Source organism: Eumetopias jubatus, unplaced genomic scaffold (genome assembly GCF_037043125.1).
Source record: "Eumetopias jubatus isolate StellerSeaLion01/CBP00866 unplaced genomic scaffold, mEumJub1_p1.0 scaffold_9, whole genome shotgun sequence".
NCBI lineage: Eukaryota > Metazoa > Chordata > Mammalia > Carnivora > Otariidae > Eumetopias > Eumetopias jubatus.
Window position 1 is genome coordinate 125705136 of NW_028274815.1, and position 20379 is coordinate 125725514.

A 20379-nucleotide genomic window follows, 5' to 3' on the forward strand; every position below is an offset into this window, starting at 1 on the left:
TGAGACCAGACTCGCTGCTTCAAAGGGGGTTAGCGGGTCCGAGCAGCCTCCAATGGAGGGACCTCGGGCCACATAAACCCTCTGATGGGCAGTGTGGTTGTGGGCAGCCTCCAGAGCCCAAATGCCTGGGTTCAAATCAACCGTTGCTAAGTTGGGTCACTTTGGACAAGTCCTGTAACCTCTCAGCGGCAGGGTCCCCATCTGTATAATGGGGACACTAACAGTACCTACTTTGTGCCGATGAAGTGGGTTCCCATGTTGAAGCCTAGAATGGGTTCTGGCACACGCGTGTGACATGAGGGTTTGCTTCTACTGCCGGTCCCGCTGTATCCTTCCCGACCCCAGCCAAACACTGGGCAACATGGTACCAAGGTTAGACCCCCAAAGCCCAAGGCCCGGAATTAAGGCTTAACTCTGCAGACAAGTAAGGGCAGGTTTCTGCCTTGGTAAAAACGCTTTTGCCAGGATCAAGACAGGCATCGATGGGGTCTGCAGAGGCCAAGTGGGCGACATGAGCGATAGCAGGTGGACAGAGACTGTGGCAAGGCAGAGAACCCACATCTAAGACAGGATCCTGCCTGTGGGCGACTTCCAAACGGGGCCAAGAGGCTGGAGAGGGGCCAGATCTTGAGTTTTTCCCCAGAGAAGTGGGGAATCTGGACTTATATGGGGAACATCCTCATTTCTATAGTTGGTACCTAATCCAAGGAATTTTTGTGTTTGCTTTTGAAACAAGGTGCCATCTCAACAGAACACCAAGGCAGGCACAACGAGCCCACAGGCCGCCATGTGCACTTTCTGACTCTCCTCTTCTCCAGGCCCTTTCTTGGCTTCTTACGTCTCTGCTGCTATCAAGGGATACAGAACCCAGAAAGGATGACTTCTTACAAACTTTAAAATGACAGGGAAAAAAAAAATGACAGACACAGGCAATCTAGAAAGTACCAGATTTTATTCTTATCAAAAAAAAAAAAATTAAGTAACAGACAACAGTGTGAGGTGGCTCCAAGAGGTGCTCACTCCCAACATAGCCAGAGGGAAACCAGAGGGGTTGGTGGGGAGGGCAGTGCAGAGGACCCAGCCAGCTGGGACCCTGGGTTGTGGCGGTGAAGGGTGAAGGGTGCAGGAGGCAAGCGCGACTCCCCCCATACCCCAGCCAGTGGGGTCAGGAGAAGATGCAGCCTGCCCAGGCTAAGCCACCAGGCCTCTTCTTGCGGGGGGGGGGCAGTCACCAATAACAAGATCCAGAGCCAGGGCCCCGTCAGTCCTCCCCCACCCCCACCCCCCTTTGCCCAGGGAGACCAAGGTCAACCCCGCAAGGCTGGGGCTGGGACGTGTTAAGCCAGTTTAGTTCTCTAGCACTGCGGTTGAACAGGCTGACATGGTCCCTACCTGCGTGTTCACTATAGCAGCCACGAACCATATGTGGCAAATGAGCACATGAAATGTGGTTAGTGTAAATGAGGAATGAATTTTGAACTTTGGGTGATTTTCACGTATTTGAAGAGCCACATGTGGCCGGTGGCCACCACAGCGGATAGCACAGCTCTCCAATTTTCTCATAAATTTGGAGAGAGCAAACAAAGGAACACCGGTTGGGCTCAAAGCAGAAGCTAGAAAGAAGGTAGAACTGTCTACCCTCAACTACTCCAGCCCAATCGGGAGAAGGCACCAGGAACAGAGAGAGAAGAGAGAGAAGAGAGAGAGAGAGTGGCAAAAACTCACTCAGCCAAACAAAAATCCACTCACTCAACCATCCAGCCAACTTCAAATGGGACATACCACACTATTTCCTGAAAAAAATATATTTATCTATTTTTCTAGAACCAAGGAAGAATAATAATATATTACAAGAAGAGACACAAATATTCCCACCATCCCCTAACATTATATTTTGGGATCTGCTAGAAAAGTTTCAGCAAAAGCTACTTCTTAGAGGAAGCAGCTTCAGCAAGGGCCAAGGTCATGAGCTGGGGGAGTGTTAAGTATTAAAAAAAAAAAAAAAAAAAGGGATATTTAAAGAAAAAGAGGAAGAGGGCCCTGTCTGAAGCTATAAATAGTAAAAAATAATAATAATAATAATAAAAATCATGTCTCCGTCTCTTCTCTCATTTTCAAAAAAAAAAAAAAAAAAAAGCCATTAAATACAAACTTCGCAGGTCCTGCAGAAAGTGCAAGAGAGCGGAGGACATCTCAGCATCGGCACACTCTTGCCCAGGCAGAGGCTCTGCACCAAGGACTGAACCATTCGGAAAAAAATACCCCACTTAAGATAGATTTACAAATACTCTGCAAATCCACTTCAGTATGAACTTTCAGTTCTTCTTCCCACCCTCCCTCCTTCCCCATCCCCTCCCCCAAATAAAAAAGGTTGATTTCCAGAAAGTCACTTGAAAGAGCCGACAATGGCCCAAGGTATACCACAGACTCCTGTAGTGTGATCACAAGTGCCCTTTGACGGACACATCTCAAGGTACAGATGGTTCTAGTTCCTTCTCCTGGCTCCTTTTCACAAGAGGGAGGGAGAAGGCCCACTGGGGGCAGAGCCCCAGCAGGACTCCTGTCCCAGCTTCAGAGGGGCTCTGGGTGAGGCATGTTCAGGACAGGGTGTAAGCTGGGCCCACATTTTAAGTGTAAGATTAAGAAATGATCCAATCCCAGACCTGCCTTTAGCAAGGCCAAGTGTAACCCTATTTTTCTGCCGGGACAACCGAGGCAGAGAATCAAGAAGAGGCAGGCAGGAACAGAAGATGATGTCTCTTCTGACGCTTGAAACATAATCAGAGCTGGAGATGCGGACAGGTCAGTATTAGGTTGCCCTCCCCCTACCCTAACGTCCACCCTCCCAAATCCTTCGGCTTCCTTCCCCACGGAGGTCCAAGCCGGTGGCCAGGCGGGCGCTTCAGGCATAGAACTCGTTGGTAGGGGCTTTCTTGTAGATGGGTTTCTTGCCCAGGTCATAGGTGCCTTCATCCTTCTTCTTCATGCGGTACACCAGCAGCAGGACCAGGAAAACAGCAAAGAGAATGCCCACGCCGCCGCCCACGATCAGAGCTGCAGGGGAAGAATGGGGAGAGCTGTGGGTCAGGACCTCGGGTACACTGCCACTTCCCCGCAGTCAGCTCTCACAACTATAGACATGCTCCCCCTTGCTGTTGCTTGTGCTCGGCACGACCTCATTCACAAGACAGCAGGGGGTCGCCGTAAGTCACTGGAGACCACAGAGCTAGGGCGGCAAAGCCACCATTCCAACCCGCACCTGCTGGAGCCCACAGCCAAGCACACACCCCAGCGACAGCTTAGCACTAACTGCGCCAGGAGCTAGCAGACCCGCAAGCTGCGACGATCTGCCCAGACAGACTCCTGGCACTCTCGTGAGTGCACACACCTACACAGACGGGTATACACGTTCTCCATACACACAGGTGCACGCTACCAAACACAGCTCGGACACGTGGACATGGCCGTGCTGCTGTGTCACAGACAATGACACACTGTGGTTTCCCCCCTCCTACGTGTGCAGCTCGGTGTGTGCTAAGGCCTGCAACCCACTCCCATTACTCATCGCTGGCTGTGTGATCGGGCAAGTTCCTTCATCTCTCTCATTGCAAAACGGAAATCGGAGGACCTTTCTCACACATCAGTCCTAAGGATTAAATAAATTAACCCACCGAAAGTGCTTAGAACAATGCACGGCAGAGGCTCAGTACTCACTACTTGTAAACCTTGGTGGTTTGTATGTGTCCCTAGCACCCTGAATCGGACCCTGGCACAACAGTGAAGTGCTTATGAAATGACTCTCCCAATTCAGCTCAGAGAGGAGCACCGGCCAAGGCTGCCTACTGGCATCAGGCAGATGCAGGCTGCTAACCTCAGGTGAACAGCTGTTTTGCAGTTTGCCAGGCCGCCTGAAGAGCTCTATCCTGTTTGCTGAGGGGGCAGGGATACCCCACAGAATCCTTGCTGTGGCAGATTGAGTCCCCTAATTCGGTCTTCTAGGGCTAAGGAGATTAATTTTCCATCCCTGCACACACTCCCAATCTATGCACAGAATGGGGGCAGAATGGAACAGAGGAGCCCGGTAAGGTTCTTTCTTGGCTAAAACTCTGAGAAAGCAGCAACAAAATGACCCCAGGAAATACAGAAAAAGCACATGGAATGAGGTATCCCAGCTCCATGACTGTTTTTATCACCTTTCCCCTCTGATAACCCCGAGCGCCTCTTATCAGGACCTTGGTCAGCGCTGGGACTCTGCACTAGGTTAAGGTTCAAGGGCAGTCTCAAAAGTGACTGTGGTCGTAGGTTCACATGCCGGGGCTACCAGTGCCTAGTTTTGTGACTTTGGACAAGTAATTTGGCTTCTCTTAAGCCTCAGTTTCCTTATCTGTTAAGAGTACAGATAGCCAACCATACCTGTCCAGTTGTGGAGGCTCAGTGAGGGGGGGCACATGGATCAGATGGCTTCTAGCAAGCACTTGAGAAATTTCCAGGTGCAGAGATGCTACTGGAATGGAGGTTCCCACCCCAACGAATGCAACAGTAGAACTTCTCACATGAAGATCTTATGTTTGTCTAATTCTCAACCGGAAGATTTAAGAGATGACCTGGCTTTGGTTCTGTCTTTTGCTATGTGACCCAAACAAGTGGTTTGCTTTCTCTGGGCCTCAGTCTTCCCATTTCTAAGACACACTTGGTTGGACTAGATCAGTGGTTTTGCATTTTTCTTTAAAAGCAACAAAATCCTTAGTTGGTGAAAGCAAAACCTTATGCTGATCCCACATATGCCAGCTAAAAGTGAAACTCTGTGGTTGAAAAAGATGGGGGAGGTTTTTACCAAATATTTTGAAGCTTAGAAGACTAAAAGGCCTCTAAGGGCCCCTCTGGTTCCAAAAGCATCCCCTACCCCTCTTTACATTGCTCAGCAAGTAGCGAAGGTAAAGGAGAAAGAACATTGGCTCCAGTATCAGGAGGCCAGGGTCAGGGCTGAGCTGGGCCCAACGTCACCTGGGGTTATATTCCCAGGGAGCCTTATCTGCAAAATGCAGGGAACAGGGCTCTTTCCTTGTACCTCAGGCCTCCTAGGAGGTGCTGGCCCGGCTGGCTGCCAGGAGACAGGAGTAACTGAGCCTGGGCCCAGGGCAGTCACTCACCGGGCTGGTTCATGCAGACAGGCCCTTGGCCTATAAAACTTGGCCAGAGAGAGAGTTCCCTCTGACAACCCGCCCCCGCGAGCTTTGGAGATCCCCAAGCTGCCAGGGAAGGAGAGAGGGAGCCGTCCCCACCCCGATGAAGGCCACACCCGAAGCCCCACCCTGGGACAGAGCTTCCACAATAGCACACCACAGTCAAGAACCCTGCGGCTCTCACGTCAGGCCAAACCCTGAACCTCTCCTCTCCAAGGCCTCAGTGTCTTAATCTGTCGTATGAAGGATCCCGGTATGCCACCGAGTATGAAAAGTCAGTGAAGACTCAATGACAGATTACACCCACCAATCAGAAAAGCGCTTTCCAGTTGGCCAAATTACTTCAGATTCTAATTTGCATGGAGTTATGATACCAACCCAAGGGGTAGCATTGTACCCATTTACAGAGGAGGAAACTGAGGCTCACCTCCCCACTGGGGCTGGAAAGCTTCTCAGCCAAGGTCACAAGGCTGTCAAGTGACAGAGCAGGGGGATGGGGAGCCAGCCCAATGGGCTTTCATGGGAAGTGAACGTTTAATAATTAACTCCCCAGGTACCAACCCTAGGCTGTGCAAATGTTTTTAAAACAAGACAGAAGGACTTAAGGCAAGTGACTGACTCTCCGGCTGTTCTTTAGAAGCCTTTGATATCCTCGAGTCTCCAGGGTACCCGGGGGCCCCAGGCATCCGTGTCTGCAGCACTATCTCCCTCTGAGTCCTCTCCCCCTTCTAAGTCTCTGGTGAGGAGCTTACCTGCCAGAACCTCTGTCCTCTCAAAGATGCTGCTGCCCTGCGCAGTGCTGGACATGGACACCTTGTTGGACAGGTCCTCGTCCCCTTCAAAGGGTGAGATCCTTTTTGGGATGACCTCATTCTCCTCCAATTCCTTAGGTTCGGTGGGGACCCAACTCCCAGGCCCTGCCCTCTCAGGAATAAAGTTATCGAGAGGCACCTGCATGGGGTGGGAGGAGCAGAGACAAACACTCAGCGTGGTCTGGGGACGAGCCTGGGGCAGGGGACAGAAGCATTCAGCCAGGGAGGGAGTCTGCTTTTGCCATCTTGCTGGCTGAACCAGGGGGTCCTGGGACAGAAAGCAGCACCAAACTCTCAACAACGATGCCATCGAAGGCTCACCCTCCACCTTTCCAGGTCTGCCCCAAATGGGGAATGAGTAATGTGACCAAGGGCGCAGGGAAGCACGTGGTCCCACTCACTGCTGGTCAGTGGGTATTCGAGAATCACCACCCCGGAGGGCAGTGTGGCAGAGCTGCAGAAATTGCTTGGGACCCTGTCCCAAGGAGCTAATCAGAGATTTGAGTGAAAGAAGCTTGCTGTAGTGTTATAATTTTAGAAAATCAGAAAATCCGAAACATTTCCATCAAAAAGGGAAAAGCAGTGAGCTATGATGATGCAGCCTATAAAAATGAATAGGAAGTACATTTAATTATGGGAGGAAATAAACTCAAACTCCTGACCACTTTATATACACAAAACTGTATATACAACTTGATATTAACGTTGGGAAATACCTAGAAATGCACAGAAAAGGGGCTGGAAACACATCTAAGTGCTGACAGTGATTATCCCCTGCAGGGAGGACGGCCTACCCATGACCCACAGCTGTGCCTGCCTCCAGGGAGCCAGAGCCCTGAATAAAAGCTTTCTTGCAGAGAGAGGTCAGACCCTCACTTATGGGCCCTTCTCAACAGGTGTTAGAGAGGAGCAAGGGGGGAGAGGCAAAAGCATGTAATTACTCACCAGGGGTTGGATTACTTCGGGGAAGATCTGGGGGTCCTCTGAGTCATCTGGAAGGTCAGAAAGGCTGAGTGTGAGGTCACTTCCCCTTAGATAAAGGACCTCCCCCTTCTTCAGCCATGGCTAGGGGGAGTCCTAACGTACAACCAGCCCTCAAATGCTCAACGTACAGGAAGTGACCATTCCCACCCCAGCTTCAGTCACCTCATCTGTAAAATGGGGCTCCAAAGACTGGGCTCTCTGGTTCTTTCACAAGAATGCTCAGCAGGTAGCTGAGCAGATGCTTTGTCAGCTCCAAACCCCTGCTCCATAATTTTGGATCCAGGGACCAAAAGCATCCCCTGGGTGCCGGTTAGAAATGCAGAATTTCTGGGCCCACTGAATCAGTCTGCAGTTTCGTAAGATCCCCAGGGGATTCCTTTGAGAAGACTCTAGATTGTAATATTAAATATTAGAAATTGCAACATTAAAATATATCCTGAGTGCTCCGTATATGTGCCAAGAGAGCTTTAACTCAGTCCAATCCCCAACACACTGATTTACTATTTTACAGATTTGGAAACCAAGGCTCAGAGGTCACAGAGATCATCACAGCACTCCGTACGGAGGAGGGATGCTTCTGTGCTGCAGCCTGAGCCAGGGAGTCACAGAAGACCATGAACAGCCCTGCCCTCCCCCTGCCCAGTCCAGCCACCCGAGGCCTGGGCCCCTTCACCCACGCCCCCCTCTGAAGCAGGAGCTTGTTCCTGGGCCCCCACCCACACCTCTGCCCACACATGCTCCCAGGCTTTTGAGCTGCTCCTTTTCCTTTTCATAAGAAGAAAACACTATCAGTTCTTTCCAGCCCCACCCCCACTAGGTCCCCAGCCACAGGCAGACAGGTCCAGGCTGGTGCTCAGAAAACCTAGAGCTACAAATGAACTCCAAGCAACAAATAACTCACCCAAGGAGGGTTGTCAGGGATGGAAAGGGTTGATAGTTACTTTTGTTTCCTCTCTTCCGAGAGGGGAAGAGCACTGTTGGAAAGCCCCCACACAAATCCAAGTCTCAAGGCGAGCTCACTCCCCTGTGCTCGGTGAGGCCACCTTCCCTCCAACCCCATGACCCTAGGCCTGCCCACCAGACCCTCCATACCCAGATCTCCAGAGCCAGAGAGCTCAAAATCATCGGGTTCCTGCCCAGGCCCCCCAACATCCTCGTCGTCTGGTAGGGCTCCAGAAAAGTATCGGCCTTCTAGGAGGTCTTGGGGGTCGATGACTTCGGTCTCTCGGATCTAGGGTGAAAAAGGGAGTCACGTCAGCCACATTGGTAGTCCCCTGGGTGCTCTACAGCAGCCCCCGATCCCCAAAAGGCAGTGAAGTGGGCATTCAGTAAGATAACCTGGGGTGCTGGAAGGTAATCAGGCCAGAACCTGGAGATCACCCCTCCTGGTCCCTAACTTGCTGTGTGACCTTAGGCAAATCTCTTTCCCATCCTGGGCTAATAAAAATCATAAAGTTGGTAATAATCAGAACATTAAATATTACTAGGTACCATTGACTAAGCAAATAGTATGTGTAAGTCCCTGTTCTTAACACCAAAGGCATGTCTTTAACCTCATTTTACAACAGAGGAAACTGGGCATTTCCTTCTGGCACAAGTAGGTCGAAGAGAGAGGATTCAGCATCGAGCTGCCTGAATGCAGAACCACACAGGCTTGAGGGTGTGACGCTCCAGGGTTCTAGGATGCAAATGCAGTCACAGCTGATTCACCCGAGGCAGGGAGAGGGCTGCTGGCACCGGTCTTGCCCAGTCCAGGACACCTTTCCCAGCTGACTCAGACTGGGCTGGGGCAATCAGGGCTGGCTCACCCACGCCCCAGGGCAGCCTCAGGCCAGGCACTGTGCAGACCTGGTGACTCACAAGTACGTAAGCACACTCTTGTACTCAGCTTTCCAGCATCTCCCATAGATCTGTTCTGTACCAGCACAGGGGAGGGCACAGAGAGGCATCCTGTGGAAGGACCATCCACTCCAGCACCCACAAATGTCCTCGGCCCCTACCACACGGGGACCCAGCCCGTCACATCACAGCAGAATCTTAAACCCCACTTCCACCAAGAAGCTTTCAAAGGGAAAGTATCAAGGTCCAGGGAGGCAAAAGCTTCCCCAAGGTCCTGTAAGTACATCAGCTACTCTGTTCCCATCCCCCAGAGCTCACAAGGGTAGGAAACATTCAGAATGGTTACCACCTTCCTCTTAGTTCTGGGGCTGAGGCTTCCCAAAGGACAACAGCCCTGAGCAAAGTTCATTTCTTCCCCCCGCTGATTAACTCAAATACTAAAGTGCCTACTATTTGCCCAAAGAGTTAGGGTTTCAATGAAGTTCAATATACACCCCTCCTCTAAACATTCTCCTCTTCTTTCCCAGAGCCCCTAACTGTAGGAGATAGGGGCTCTGCTCAGAACCACCAGAATACCAGTTACAGAGGCCAGGGAGGTCCCATGCTCTCATTTCACAGAATCTGAGAGAATTTGAGCTCTGGACAAAGCAGTGACTTGCCTAAGGTCACATAACTGAGTCAGCCAGACAACAGTGGAGAGGCCCGGTGTCTTTTTGACTGCCCCAGGCTATCCTTCACCCAGCTGAGACTGCCAGTGACACCGGGGGAAGGGGGGGGGAGCCTGAGGAGGAATAGCTGTTCCTAAGACCGGGTAAGCATTGCAGGAGAGGCCCAGGCTCTGTACTTCCTCCACTGGCTTCCCGGGAGAGGTGGGCAGGACCTGACTGTCATGCCCTCTTCCACCCCCTAGAGGGCAGATGCTGGATTCCCGGAAGGGAGGAGGGTCAGGCCAGGGGGGAAGGCTGTGGGCACACAGCCCTCTTCCACCGGATGGGAGAATCTTTGCTGAACACTGGGCACACATGGGGGTGGGGAGCCAGAAGGGGTTAAGCCCTGGCTGGGGATGACTTCATGACTTGGGAATCAGGAGCTGCTGAGCTGCTGGTGTTGGAATTCCAGCCCCCGCACACAGCCCCGTGCCTGTGGCTTCGGTCTGGCAGCTTGGGAGGAAGGCTCCTCCGTGGTGGTTGCGAAACTGTCCCCTAGGGCGAGGTCCCTGTGCTCCTACCCCCATCTCCTGCTGCGAATTCCCCCAGGCCCCAAATCTGAAAGAGCAGGACCTCTTGAGCCCTTAGCAAATGAAGTACGTTCTCCTGATAGATCTTGTGCAGAAGTGGGCAGAACTGGAACCGGGGCCTCAGAAAGGTTAAGTGGCTTGCCCAAGGTCACATCGGCAGAAAGTGGCCACACTGGACCAGAACCCAGGCATGGATCACTCGAGCCTTTAGCCACATGCGAATGAACACGCATGTACACAGAGTGCCCAGCCACCCAAGCTAGGAGGGAGCCCTGTCAAGTGGAGGTCAAATCCAGCCCAGCAGAGAAAAAAGGTACTTTGGCCCCTTGTCGACCTGGCCTGGAGACTCCGGTGGGAGTCACAGCTCCAAATCCTCAAGACAAGGGCTGGGGTCCCAACCCTGGGCAGTTTCAGGTGGGAGACCCTCCCCACAGGATTCTTATTCCCCGAAGCCCTGGAATGTTGTTTACACATCCTGCCCTTCTTTTACTATGTGAAAGTGTTAAGGGGTGTTTCAAAATAACCAGCGGGATCAGCATGCTGATTGGCTGACAGTTACTAGCTCAGTTTTTCATTAGCCAGATGGAGGCGAAGAGAGGAGGCAGGTATGGTGGTCTCAAAACCAAAGATGAAACCCAGATTCACTGGCAGTTCAGCCCTCTTAGGGGTCACCTGGCGACTCCCTCCCCCTTCCTTTCCATACCAGGTTCCTGGGGAGGATAACCAGCTTGGCTAAGGTCGCACCAGGGGTCAGCGGCACGGCCAGGAGTAGACCCGGTCAGACACCCATCCCGGGGCTCTCAAGGCTGCATTAGAGGGGCCCACGTGCCTTCCTCCAGCAAGTCCCAGGGCCTGGAAGAAGTTTTGTGGGGCGTACCCATGGGAGGGCACGGGAAAGCAGATCTTTCTTCCACTCCAGAAGCACCCTCTCTGTTCCTCTCTGCCCATGACTCCTGACAAGAGGGCCATTCCCACATGGGAACCCTTTAAGACTAGGTCAGCAATGGGCAAGCAACATGGGCAAGCATCCCTTTGTGTGTATGGGCGTGCCAACAGCCCTCCCTTGCCTCACCTGCTTTGCAGACAGGGCCCATTCAGTCTGGGGTGCATCCGAAGAATGAGGCCACTAGCAGCCAGACCCTGCCTTGACCAGAGAGGACCCCATCCTGCTCCCAGCTGAGCTACCCCCATCTATTCTCCACTCACCCCCATCCCTGCCTGCAGATCGTGTGTTTACACAGGCACCCTCTCGGGCCCTCAGGTCTCCTTTCTCACAGACCACAACAGAAATAGGTCAGTGGGCCTGGGTCCCACAGACCCTGCTTGCCCCAGGGCTGGTGGGCACCTGGGGTTGGTGCCTGGGGGTTGAGATGCTGAATGCCTTCCCAGATTACCCACAGAAGAGGGGGTAGGTGCCGTTTTGTTCCAAAGGAACTAACACCTGCCAACAGAAGGTATCCGAGGTCACTGAGCCCAACGGTCTCATTTTATAACCCAGCAGACAGATTAAAAGACAAGGGACTTTGCCAAGGTCACCCAAGCACTTGGCAAGCAGAGCTGGACTTCGAACCTAGGTCTCCTAACTTGAGGCTGGAGCTGTCCTCCCCGCCCTGCTTCAAGGATTTGGCTGCAAAACGAAGGGTCTCAGCAAACCCACAGGCTGCAGCTGTCACTCCAGACATATTCCGCATCCAGTCCTTACACTATAGTCACGAAGCTAGGAAAAGGTCACCGACCCTATCCCGAAGTCCTACAGCTTCAGTCACCAGGGAAAAGCACAGGGGCTGGGGTGACTAGCTCAAGTATCCACCACAAGCCAGGCACCAAGCTGGAGTCTTCCCTTTATGAGCTCATTTGTACCGGCCCAACAGTCTTATAATGTGCTCTGGCCATTTTGCAGGAAACTCAGGTGCAATAGAGTCATTTATCCAAAGTCACACAACTAGAAAGCAACAGAGCTGGGATTTGAACCTAGATCTTTCCCAAGACCACACCTCAGCCACAACCAGATTTCTCACCGCCACCCACGTGTCACCTCTCCACCCCGACCCCACACTGCCAGGCCAGGCTCCATCAGGGAGCAAACAAAGGTGAAAGTGATTTTGCTTAAACGAAAGAACAAAAACTTGGCTGGGGCACCAGGGAGAAGTTCAGGATCAAGGCCTGGTTGGCTGGTGGGAGGAAAAGAGGGAGGACAGCCTCCTCCTCCCCCTCCCCCACCTCCGCCCTCAGGCTCCTCCACAGCAGAGGTAGGGTCAGGGACACACTTGACCCTTCTTTCAAGAGGTGAGACCAGAAGGACAACTGTGCAAGCCAAATTCAAAAGGGGGGGTGGGGTGGGGGGAGCAAGGACACTGGGTTCCAACCACTGAATCCACCAGAGTGATTCTGACCAGAGAGCCCAAAAAGCAGCCTCTGGTACAATCACTGTATTCCCCCATCCCCCTTTCTGAAGGGTCAGGTACCCCCCAGAATGAGCACACCCAGGAGCCACAATCAGAGACCTACACCTCAGCAGAAATGAAGGATCTGCCAGCAGAGTGGTTCCCCACAAGCAAAGCACAGGCTGGCCACTTCGTAACTGTAGGAGTCTTGGGGTCTACGTCACATCTTGAACCCTCAGCTTTCTCTTTTGGTACCCAGGGCTAGGAGCACCCTGCAGGATGATGAGGATTAAGTGCAGTGCATTAGTGTGTGCAAGGAATCCAGCATATGGCCTGGTACACAGCAGGTGCTCAATGAGTAGCAGCTATTATCAATCCCCACCTGCCTCCCTTCTGGCTAAAGGGATTAGTGCTCAAAGGGTCAGAGAGACCTGGGAAAAGCTGTGGAAGCAGCTCCACTGCTAAAAGAAGGTGGTCAGTGGATCGGGGTGCGGGAGGAGGTGCTTCACAAATCGTGAATAAATACCTATAATGGGTATTTATTTTGCTTCTGGGACAACCGACCAGGTCCCCTGCACCCCCAATTGCAAAGGACCCAGAGATGGGCAGAGACCACACAACTTGGAGCACCCATTCTAAGACAACAGAGGCAGAGGAAACGCGGTTGTATTTTTCCAAAAGGAGCAAATGGAAGTGACTAGAGACGCCTGACATTCTACTGGGGGACCTGTACCCCCGGGGGGTATTTACTGACCTGCCTTAGGGACAAAAAAAAAAATATCCAAGAGGCAAAAAGAAACCACATACAGCTAGTGCCCTGGTACCTGGAGGGTTAAGCCAGGTCTGGGGGTGGGGGTGGGGCTGGGGGGGGTTCGAATGTCAGCTCTGCCCACTCCAAGGTCGGGTTACTCTGAACACAATCACTCAGGAGAGAAGCCAGGCCTGGCACTGCCAGCGGCCAACTTTTCACCAACCCCCCCCCCCCCCCCCCCGTCCCAGGGCAACCCATTCCACAGCAAGGGCTCCAGGATGCTGGGGTGCCAGCTAGGAATGGGGGTGGGGGTGGGGACCTGCATTCTGGACATCCCCCTGACAGCAGGTGATGGAGATTTCCCCACTGGGCCTCAGTTTGCCCACCTGTAAAAGACGGTTCTCAAAGAGACAAGCCTCCGTCTGTCTCAGGGCCTGGTAACCAAGCTGGGCACTGCTCCGATTACCGCTGGAGACAGCTGGGACGGGGCTGGCTCCCCAAGGGCTGCAGAGACAGAAGTGCATTGAAGCTGGGGCTTGTAATCTAGGCAGCAGATCCGAAGTCCCTGCTGGATCTACAGGCGGGACGTAAACAAGCCTCCCGTGTTCTCAAGAGCAAAGTCAATAGCCTCGTCTCGGCTGATTAGATCAGCCCTGGGTGCTGGCTTCCTGCCCCTTCCCAGCCTCCCCCTTCCATAACCCCCACCACCACGTGAGGAAGCCACTGCTCCAGACCAGGTCAGTCTGTCCCACAGACGTCTCCCAGCTGGTCTTTCCCTGGGAGTGTCCCCACTCCCTGTGATCGGCCACGGGTCATCTCTGCCCTCATGGCCTGAGGTCCGAGTGGTATAGCCAGTCCCACAGGCCTGGCCGCGACCAGCGGGCTCCACCAAGTCACAGTTTCCACACACACCAGCCTTTCCCTGCCTCCCCTTTCCATTACCCCAGGTGTCACCTGACTAGCCAGCCTCTGTGCCAGAGAAAACTGGGGCAAGCGGAGCTCCCGGCCTAGGGCGGGGGAGGGGAGAGGCAGGCTGAGTAGGAGGGACTGGCCAGAGGGTGGGGGTGGTAACTGGGGGCACAGACAAGGTGGTAAAAAGTAGGAGGGATGGTAGGGGGGAACTGCAGAAGGCCAAAGCTGGGAAAATCTGTTCAAATCACAGAGTGATCTCCTGGGGACTCCTGGAGCCCTCTGGAAAGGAGAAAAAAGTTTTGAACCCCAAGAACTGTAACTATCGGTTTACATTTTCGGCGTGCACGCAGATACCACCTCCCTGAAGCCAACATCTGGCCCCGGGGAAGAGCCCTCGTCTAGCCACTAAGAATAAACCAAGATCAAGCCAGCCCTTTACAACTTTGCCAAATACCGACTATGACCCTTGAGTGACACAGGTGTTTTACTGAGGACATACTGGTGAAGTGACTTATTAACTAACTGCATGTCCCTGGGTGAGCAGCAGAGCTGGGATGGTGACTCAGGTTTTTCTGGCTGTTAAATGTACCCACTTCCACTCACCTAGCAGACAGGGCCAAAGGGCCTGGCCAGGTGCAGGGACGTGCCTGAAGGTCACCAGTGAGTCAGGCTTCCAGTACTTCTAGGGTTAAATCAGGCCCCAACTGTTGACACAGGCCTGCTCCTCCCTCTCTAGAGGCCCATGTACTGAAAATCTACCCGCTTTTCAGACACTGTACCTTCCCGGCCACCATCGAACCCCCTCTCCAAGGCCAGAGCACTCCTTGCAATTCACTCAGCCTCCGTAGGCCTAGAAACTCTGCCCCTCCAACTGAGGAGGGTGACCCTGTTCTGGGCTTTGTCCAGGTGGTCCCGTACCCTTAGCAAACCCCCATCGCCCTCCAGGCCGCAAATAGCTCAGCGAGGGGTTCCTACAGATCCCAGCAGGAGGGGTGGGGCTGCTGAGAACTGGTTCTTGTTTAAATATAAACCGATCTGATAATTAGCAAACAGCCCACTTCTAAAACAAACAAACAGGAGATTTGAACTCTATCAGCCCCACCCTGGACTCCTCCCTTCCCACCTTGCAGCTGTTGGGAGGGAAGGAGTGTTCCAGGGGCCCTGGGAGTGGGATCCTCAAAGGTACAGGAACCACCTGGCATCCCTGTCACTAAGAAAGCAGCCTCCCAGTGAGATTTACCTGCAGCCTGTCACCTCCTAGCAGCCTCACCACAACACCCAAGAAGCAGAGGCCGGGGAGACTGGGTGACATGGCTACAGTCACGTAGCTAGTAAGGGGTGGACTTCACACCCCTTCAAGTTGTCTGCCGGGCCCCAAACCACTGTTCCAGTGCTCTCCATCCACTTCCAGAAAGCAAGGAGAGGGCATCAGAAAAATCAGAGCCTCCTGGGGTGCCATCGTAACTGGGCTGCCCCAGCCTTGCTCTAGGAGCTCAGAGCTTTCAGGGAAACAAAGCACTACCTTCTCTGCACAGGTCTGAAGACCAATTCTGAAGACTGGCTGAATTTGCACCCTGTCAAAAAAGCCCACCCACAGGCAAGGCACTGGGAAGGTCTGACGCCTAGGACTAGCATTTCCTGTACATCCCCTCAAAGACCGGGGCGCTGAGACACTACCTTTAGTAGGCTCTCAGAGGACGAGGTAAACTCGGGAGCCCATTCCAACACCCCCACTAGAGTCATCCCACTAGCCAAGAGGTTGAAAGGAAATGGGTGACTCAGGCCAGCCACCACTCTCCTCCAGTGACTCACAGGCCCTGTCCAGCCCCTTCCCCCAATTTTAAATGGTAATTTGGAAATCACACCCAGCAGTCCAGGAGGCTGAGAACAACTAGGAGCCAATTCCTCCCAAGAGGGAACTGGGGCGGGAAGCCCAGCCTGGCTCTCCACAGCTCCTCATTCAGGACAGCCTAGCACTCCAAGTCCTTGGAAAAGCCCTCTGTTTCCAGGAGCTGGGGATGTTGGGAGCTGAATGTCTCCACCCCCCACCCCCCAGCTTCTCCTCTTGTTTAGGATCTTTACCAAGGGGGGCCAAGAAAGCTCCCCTCCCCCCACGGGTGTGTTTTCAGGGCAGGAAGGACCCTTGGAGGGCTTTAGTCCAAGGTGGGCTTATTATAGAGTTGGGGACACGGAGACCCAGAGATAGGGCACATTTGCTCAAGGTCACCTTGCAGTTCAGAAGCAGAACTCAAGGTATCTGCTTTCAAACCCAGCCAATTTCCTCATATGGAATGTTCTCTGAAGATGCTCAAAACCAGACTCCTTGTATTATCAGAGAGGCCTGGTTCTGACCTTGGCAAGCCACTATCTTCCTCTGAGCATCAGTTTCTTGTAAAAATGTAAATAAAACTTACCTCACAATATCCCTGGAAGACCTTCATATCAGTGATAAATAACCTCAATGCGCCTTTTAGAAGGAAGTCACATGCATGAAGTCACTCATTCATACAAACATTTCCTGAGTACTAACTAAGGGACAAGTATTTCACTGAAGATGAATAGAGCAGAAATGCCCCCATCCCCACGCCCTGGCCGGGTGTGGGTGGAAGTGGTATGTGTGGTGGGGATGGGGAGGGCTGGGCTTACCACTCAGAATTTGGTGGGATATACGTATTAATTATCTCACAAACTAAGTTTCTTCAAGGGAGGGAATGCCTTAGATGTCCAGGGTTTCTACAGTCCCTTTCAAAGAGTAGGTATTTAATTATTAATAGACTACTTGGGCTGAAAAGGGCGTTCAAGGTCATTTCTTTCAAACCCCATTTTACAGATGGGGGAATGTCAACCTCACAGAACCCTCTAAACCATGGCCCAAATATCCTTAGTGGTTCTCTGGGCTTCTAAGAATTCCAAAGAGCTCTCACTGGCCACTCAAGGGTCCCAGAGCCCCTGGGCTTCTGCCCCACTGCTACCTTGGTACAATCAAGGAGAGAATTCTCAAGGAGACCAGAAACATCTCTAAGCTAAAATACACTTCCCCAGAACCCACTGGGCCTGGTGCCACATCAGCAGGCTGTGCCCCTGGGGAGCAACACCTCTGGGGGGGGGGTCCGGCTCCCCAAACAAGGCTATCTTTAATTGGCTGGAGAAGGAGTGGCAGGAAGGCAGTTCAGGGGAATGCTCCCAGCTGGACAGGAAGAACTGGTTTGGGATAGCAAGCCCTGCCAGGGAAGAGGCTGGCTGCTCAGACTGGGTTCCCTTCCCAAAACTTGTGGCACCAAGCCCTCAGGGTGGGGGTAGGGTACCACCCAAGGGGAGCACAGGCCTTCGGCTTAAACCTAAAACTTGGGGAGGGCCTCAATAGCACCTACTGGAGGGAGACCTCAGTGCCCTCATCTGTAAAGTAGGCATAATATAATCCCCACATGCTGGGATTTTTGTGAGGATAAAATGCACCAGACCTGGCGTTTGGCAAGCACTCAACAAATCATAACTGCAATCAGAAAATCCCTTCTCCCTGGGCCTGTTTTCTCCACCTGCAAAAAGAAGGCAGACCTCTCCATCACATCTATTCCGCTATGACTAGGTCTGATTTTTCCGGCCACAACCTTGGCAGGAAGGGGACAGGGGAGGCAAAAGGGGAAGCCCTGTGACCCAATTAGAGGTGGAAGGTCTGTGACATTCGCCAGGACACCTCTCTCCGGAAGCAGCTGCTCAGGGCCTACTTCTCCCCAGCTGATGGGTCACCATGCGCAGGGCTGACACAGCTGCCCTTCCCCAAACCATATCCTTCCGATGGCCCCCAGGACACAGCTGTCTGCTGCTCACCCTGAAGCACCTGCAGACTCAGCAGCCCCTGAACCGGGACTGCCATGTGACTGTCCACGCAATGACCTCACAACCTCCTGGGCCTTTCTTTTCCCCCCCACACACTGCCCAGGCCAACAGGACCCAACCTGGCATTCCTTCAGCTGTCTCCCTAGCTGCTTGACTTCAACACATCTCTCAGCACCTAGTTTAGAGCATTGTACCAGGGAGCCGCAGGTGTAGGTTGGAGTCCTGGCTCAGACACTAACCTTTCGGTCAGGTTGCCCTTACTTTGGGTTTTGGGTAAGTCATCATCTCACTCTGGGCCCGTTTCCTTCCACCTCAGAATTTCTTGAGGCTGGCCAGCCCCCAATCTCAACAGATTCTAAACTCTTGAGTTACCTGAGGATGGGACAAGGGCAGCCACTCAGAAAGCATCAGACTGCAGCTTATCATAGGAGCAGGAACTTGGAAGACTGGCTGCCTAAATTTGAATGACTCACACCCTTATTAGCTGTGTGACCTTGGGTAAGTCAGCTAACCTCCCTCCTCAGCCTCAGGACCAATTTATGAACAGTAAACTGCCGGGTTGTCAGAATTAAGCTAGCTGATAGGCCATTAGAACAGCCAGTAGAAAGCTAGTAGAACACCAGAAGGCACACCATAAGCGCTAAATGTTTGCTATCATCACTGCTTGCCTGCAATTGTGCTGGCAGGTTATTCTCAGGGTCTCATTCCTCAACAGAAGCTGCCAGGCAGACAAGACTTTTCCCTAAGCCCAGAGAAAAAGAAGTCCCATAAAGGAACCGACAATGACTAAACTCCACAGACTTGCTCCCCCTAAAAAGGGGGGCTTAAGGGCATGAAGGGGGCACAGAGCTGGGGTTCTTGGGGGGGCCGATAGCCTCTCCCATCAATTCCCGTTCGCCCAACTTCCCAGATGAAATTGACACCCTCCTCCCCCCACTGGCCGCTGGGATGAATGGAGCTTCTAGTGGCCTAGGGCTTTGTAAACTAGGACAGGGACCAGCGGGCAGCGAGGAGAGCTTCTCGGGGCTGAGACCTTCTCTCCCCCAAACCCCCTTACCCCATTCAAGGTGGGTACTCCGATTTCCCGTGCACAGTTCATCAGAAATAAACAGTATTCTCGCAGAAAGCAGAGGTTCAACTCTTTGGTGAAGTGCTGAGCCCAAACCATCCCTCCCGTCCGCCCTTGAGGTATCAGAGTCCCAACTTTGTAGGGACCCTAAAGAAGCACTGGCCATCTCCTGCGGCGCTCCCCCAAGCCCGTTGTGCAGATGGGGAAACTGACACTCAGAAGGGGCAGAGCCTTGCTTTGTCACAAGCCAGTGACAGGGCTGGGGCCAGACCTGAGGTCAGGGCTCAGTTCTTCGCTCCCCGGTGTGTGAAACAAGGCCCCCCCGCACACCCGAACCCCTCCCCCTTCCGAGTACACGCAGCCCCCTCGTCCCCAGGCCCTGTAGGATTCTAGAGCCGCAGCTGTGGGTGCTTACGGAGGGCGAGCAGGGGGATCCAGGACTCGGAGCCTGCCCCAGGATCACCAGGGAAGGGCGCGAGTGTAGGGGTAGAAGAGATGACACCGGCTTAGTCACGTCCGAGCCTGGAGCGCGCGGCGGGGCCGAGGCCAGGGTAGGCGGGAAGAGCAAGAGGCTGGAGCGCACGTTCGCGCGGGGGAGCCACTCCGGCCGGGAGCCTCCCCGTGACTCCAGAGCCAAGTTTCCAGCAAAGTTTCCCCGGCCTTGGCGTCTAGTTGGGGGAAACGCGGCCCCCTGAGCCCCCCTATCCCAGGCCCCCAGGAACAAAGGAGGCACCGGGCCGCCTCCTGGGATCCCCCAGTTCCTACCGATTCGGCAGCGGCGGCGGGGGCGCCCACGAGGAGCAGCAGCAGCGCGAGCATGCGGGCGGAGGCCATGGTACTGCGGTCCGCACAGCGCGCGCAGGCGAATGGCCCGGGCGGGTGTGCGGCCCCCTCTTATAGGCGGTAGCCGGCCCCGCCCCGGCCCCGCCCCGCCCCGCCGCCGCACCCCGCCCGGAATTCCCCAGCGAAATCTGGGCCTCGGGGAGCTGCGCCCGCCCACGCGGCTGGAAACCCCGAGGGACCCGCCCGGCGCGCGCCTGCCCGCCCGCTCCCGGTCTACCCCGAGTCTCTGTCCCCTTTATTTCTTTAATGCCCTGCCAGGCAGGCCCCCAGAGATCACTGCGTCTAACCCCGTTTTATACCCGGGGAAGTTGAGGACAGGGACTTGCCCAGGGGCTTCAGTTTAGACCCGCGCTCCTCAAACCCGGTAACGCTCCCCTCGGAGGGTACGGAACACATTCCAAACGGGACGTGAACATGCATAGCCTTAAGGGGTCAGCAAACTTTTTCTTTAAAGAGCTAAATGTTTTCGTCTTTGCGGGCCGTTCGGTCTCTTGCAATACTTAACTCAAACTCCAAACTCCGGCATCG

The 20379-nt window shown here is 53.6% G+C and overlaps 1 protein-coding gene across 1 annotated transcript; it reads right to left on the reverse strand.

Annotated features, from left to right (window-relative positions):
* Nucleotides 1-1996: 1996 nt before the first annotated feature.
* On the reverse strand, nucleotides 1997-19857 carry SDC4 (syndecan 4). The gene is made up of 5 exons (XM_028121977.2): nucleotides 19774-19857; nucleotides 8072-8210; nucleotides 6941-6987; nucleotides 5936-6134; nucleotides 1997-3054 (listed from the first exon to the last, which is right to left on the reverse strand). The coding sequence occupies exons 1-5, from the start codon at nucleotides 19840-19842 to the stop codon at nucleotides 2903-2905; spliced, it is 606 nt and encodes a 201-aa protein (XP_027977778.1). The 5' UTR covers nucleotides 19843-19857; the 3' UTR covers nucleotides 1997-2902.
* Between the last annotated feature and the right edge of the window lie 522 nt (nucleotides 19858-20379).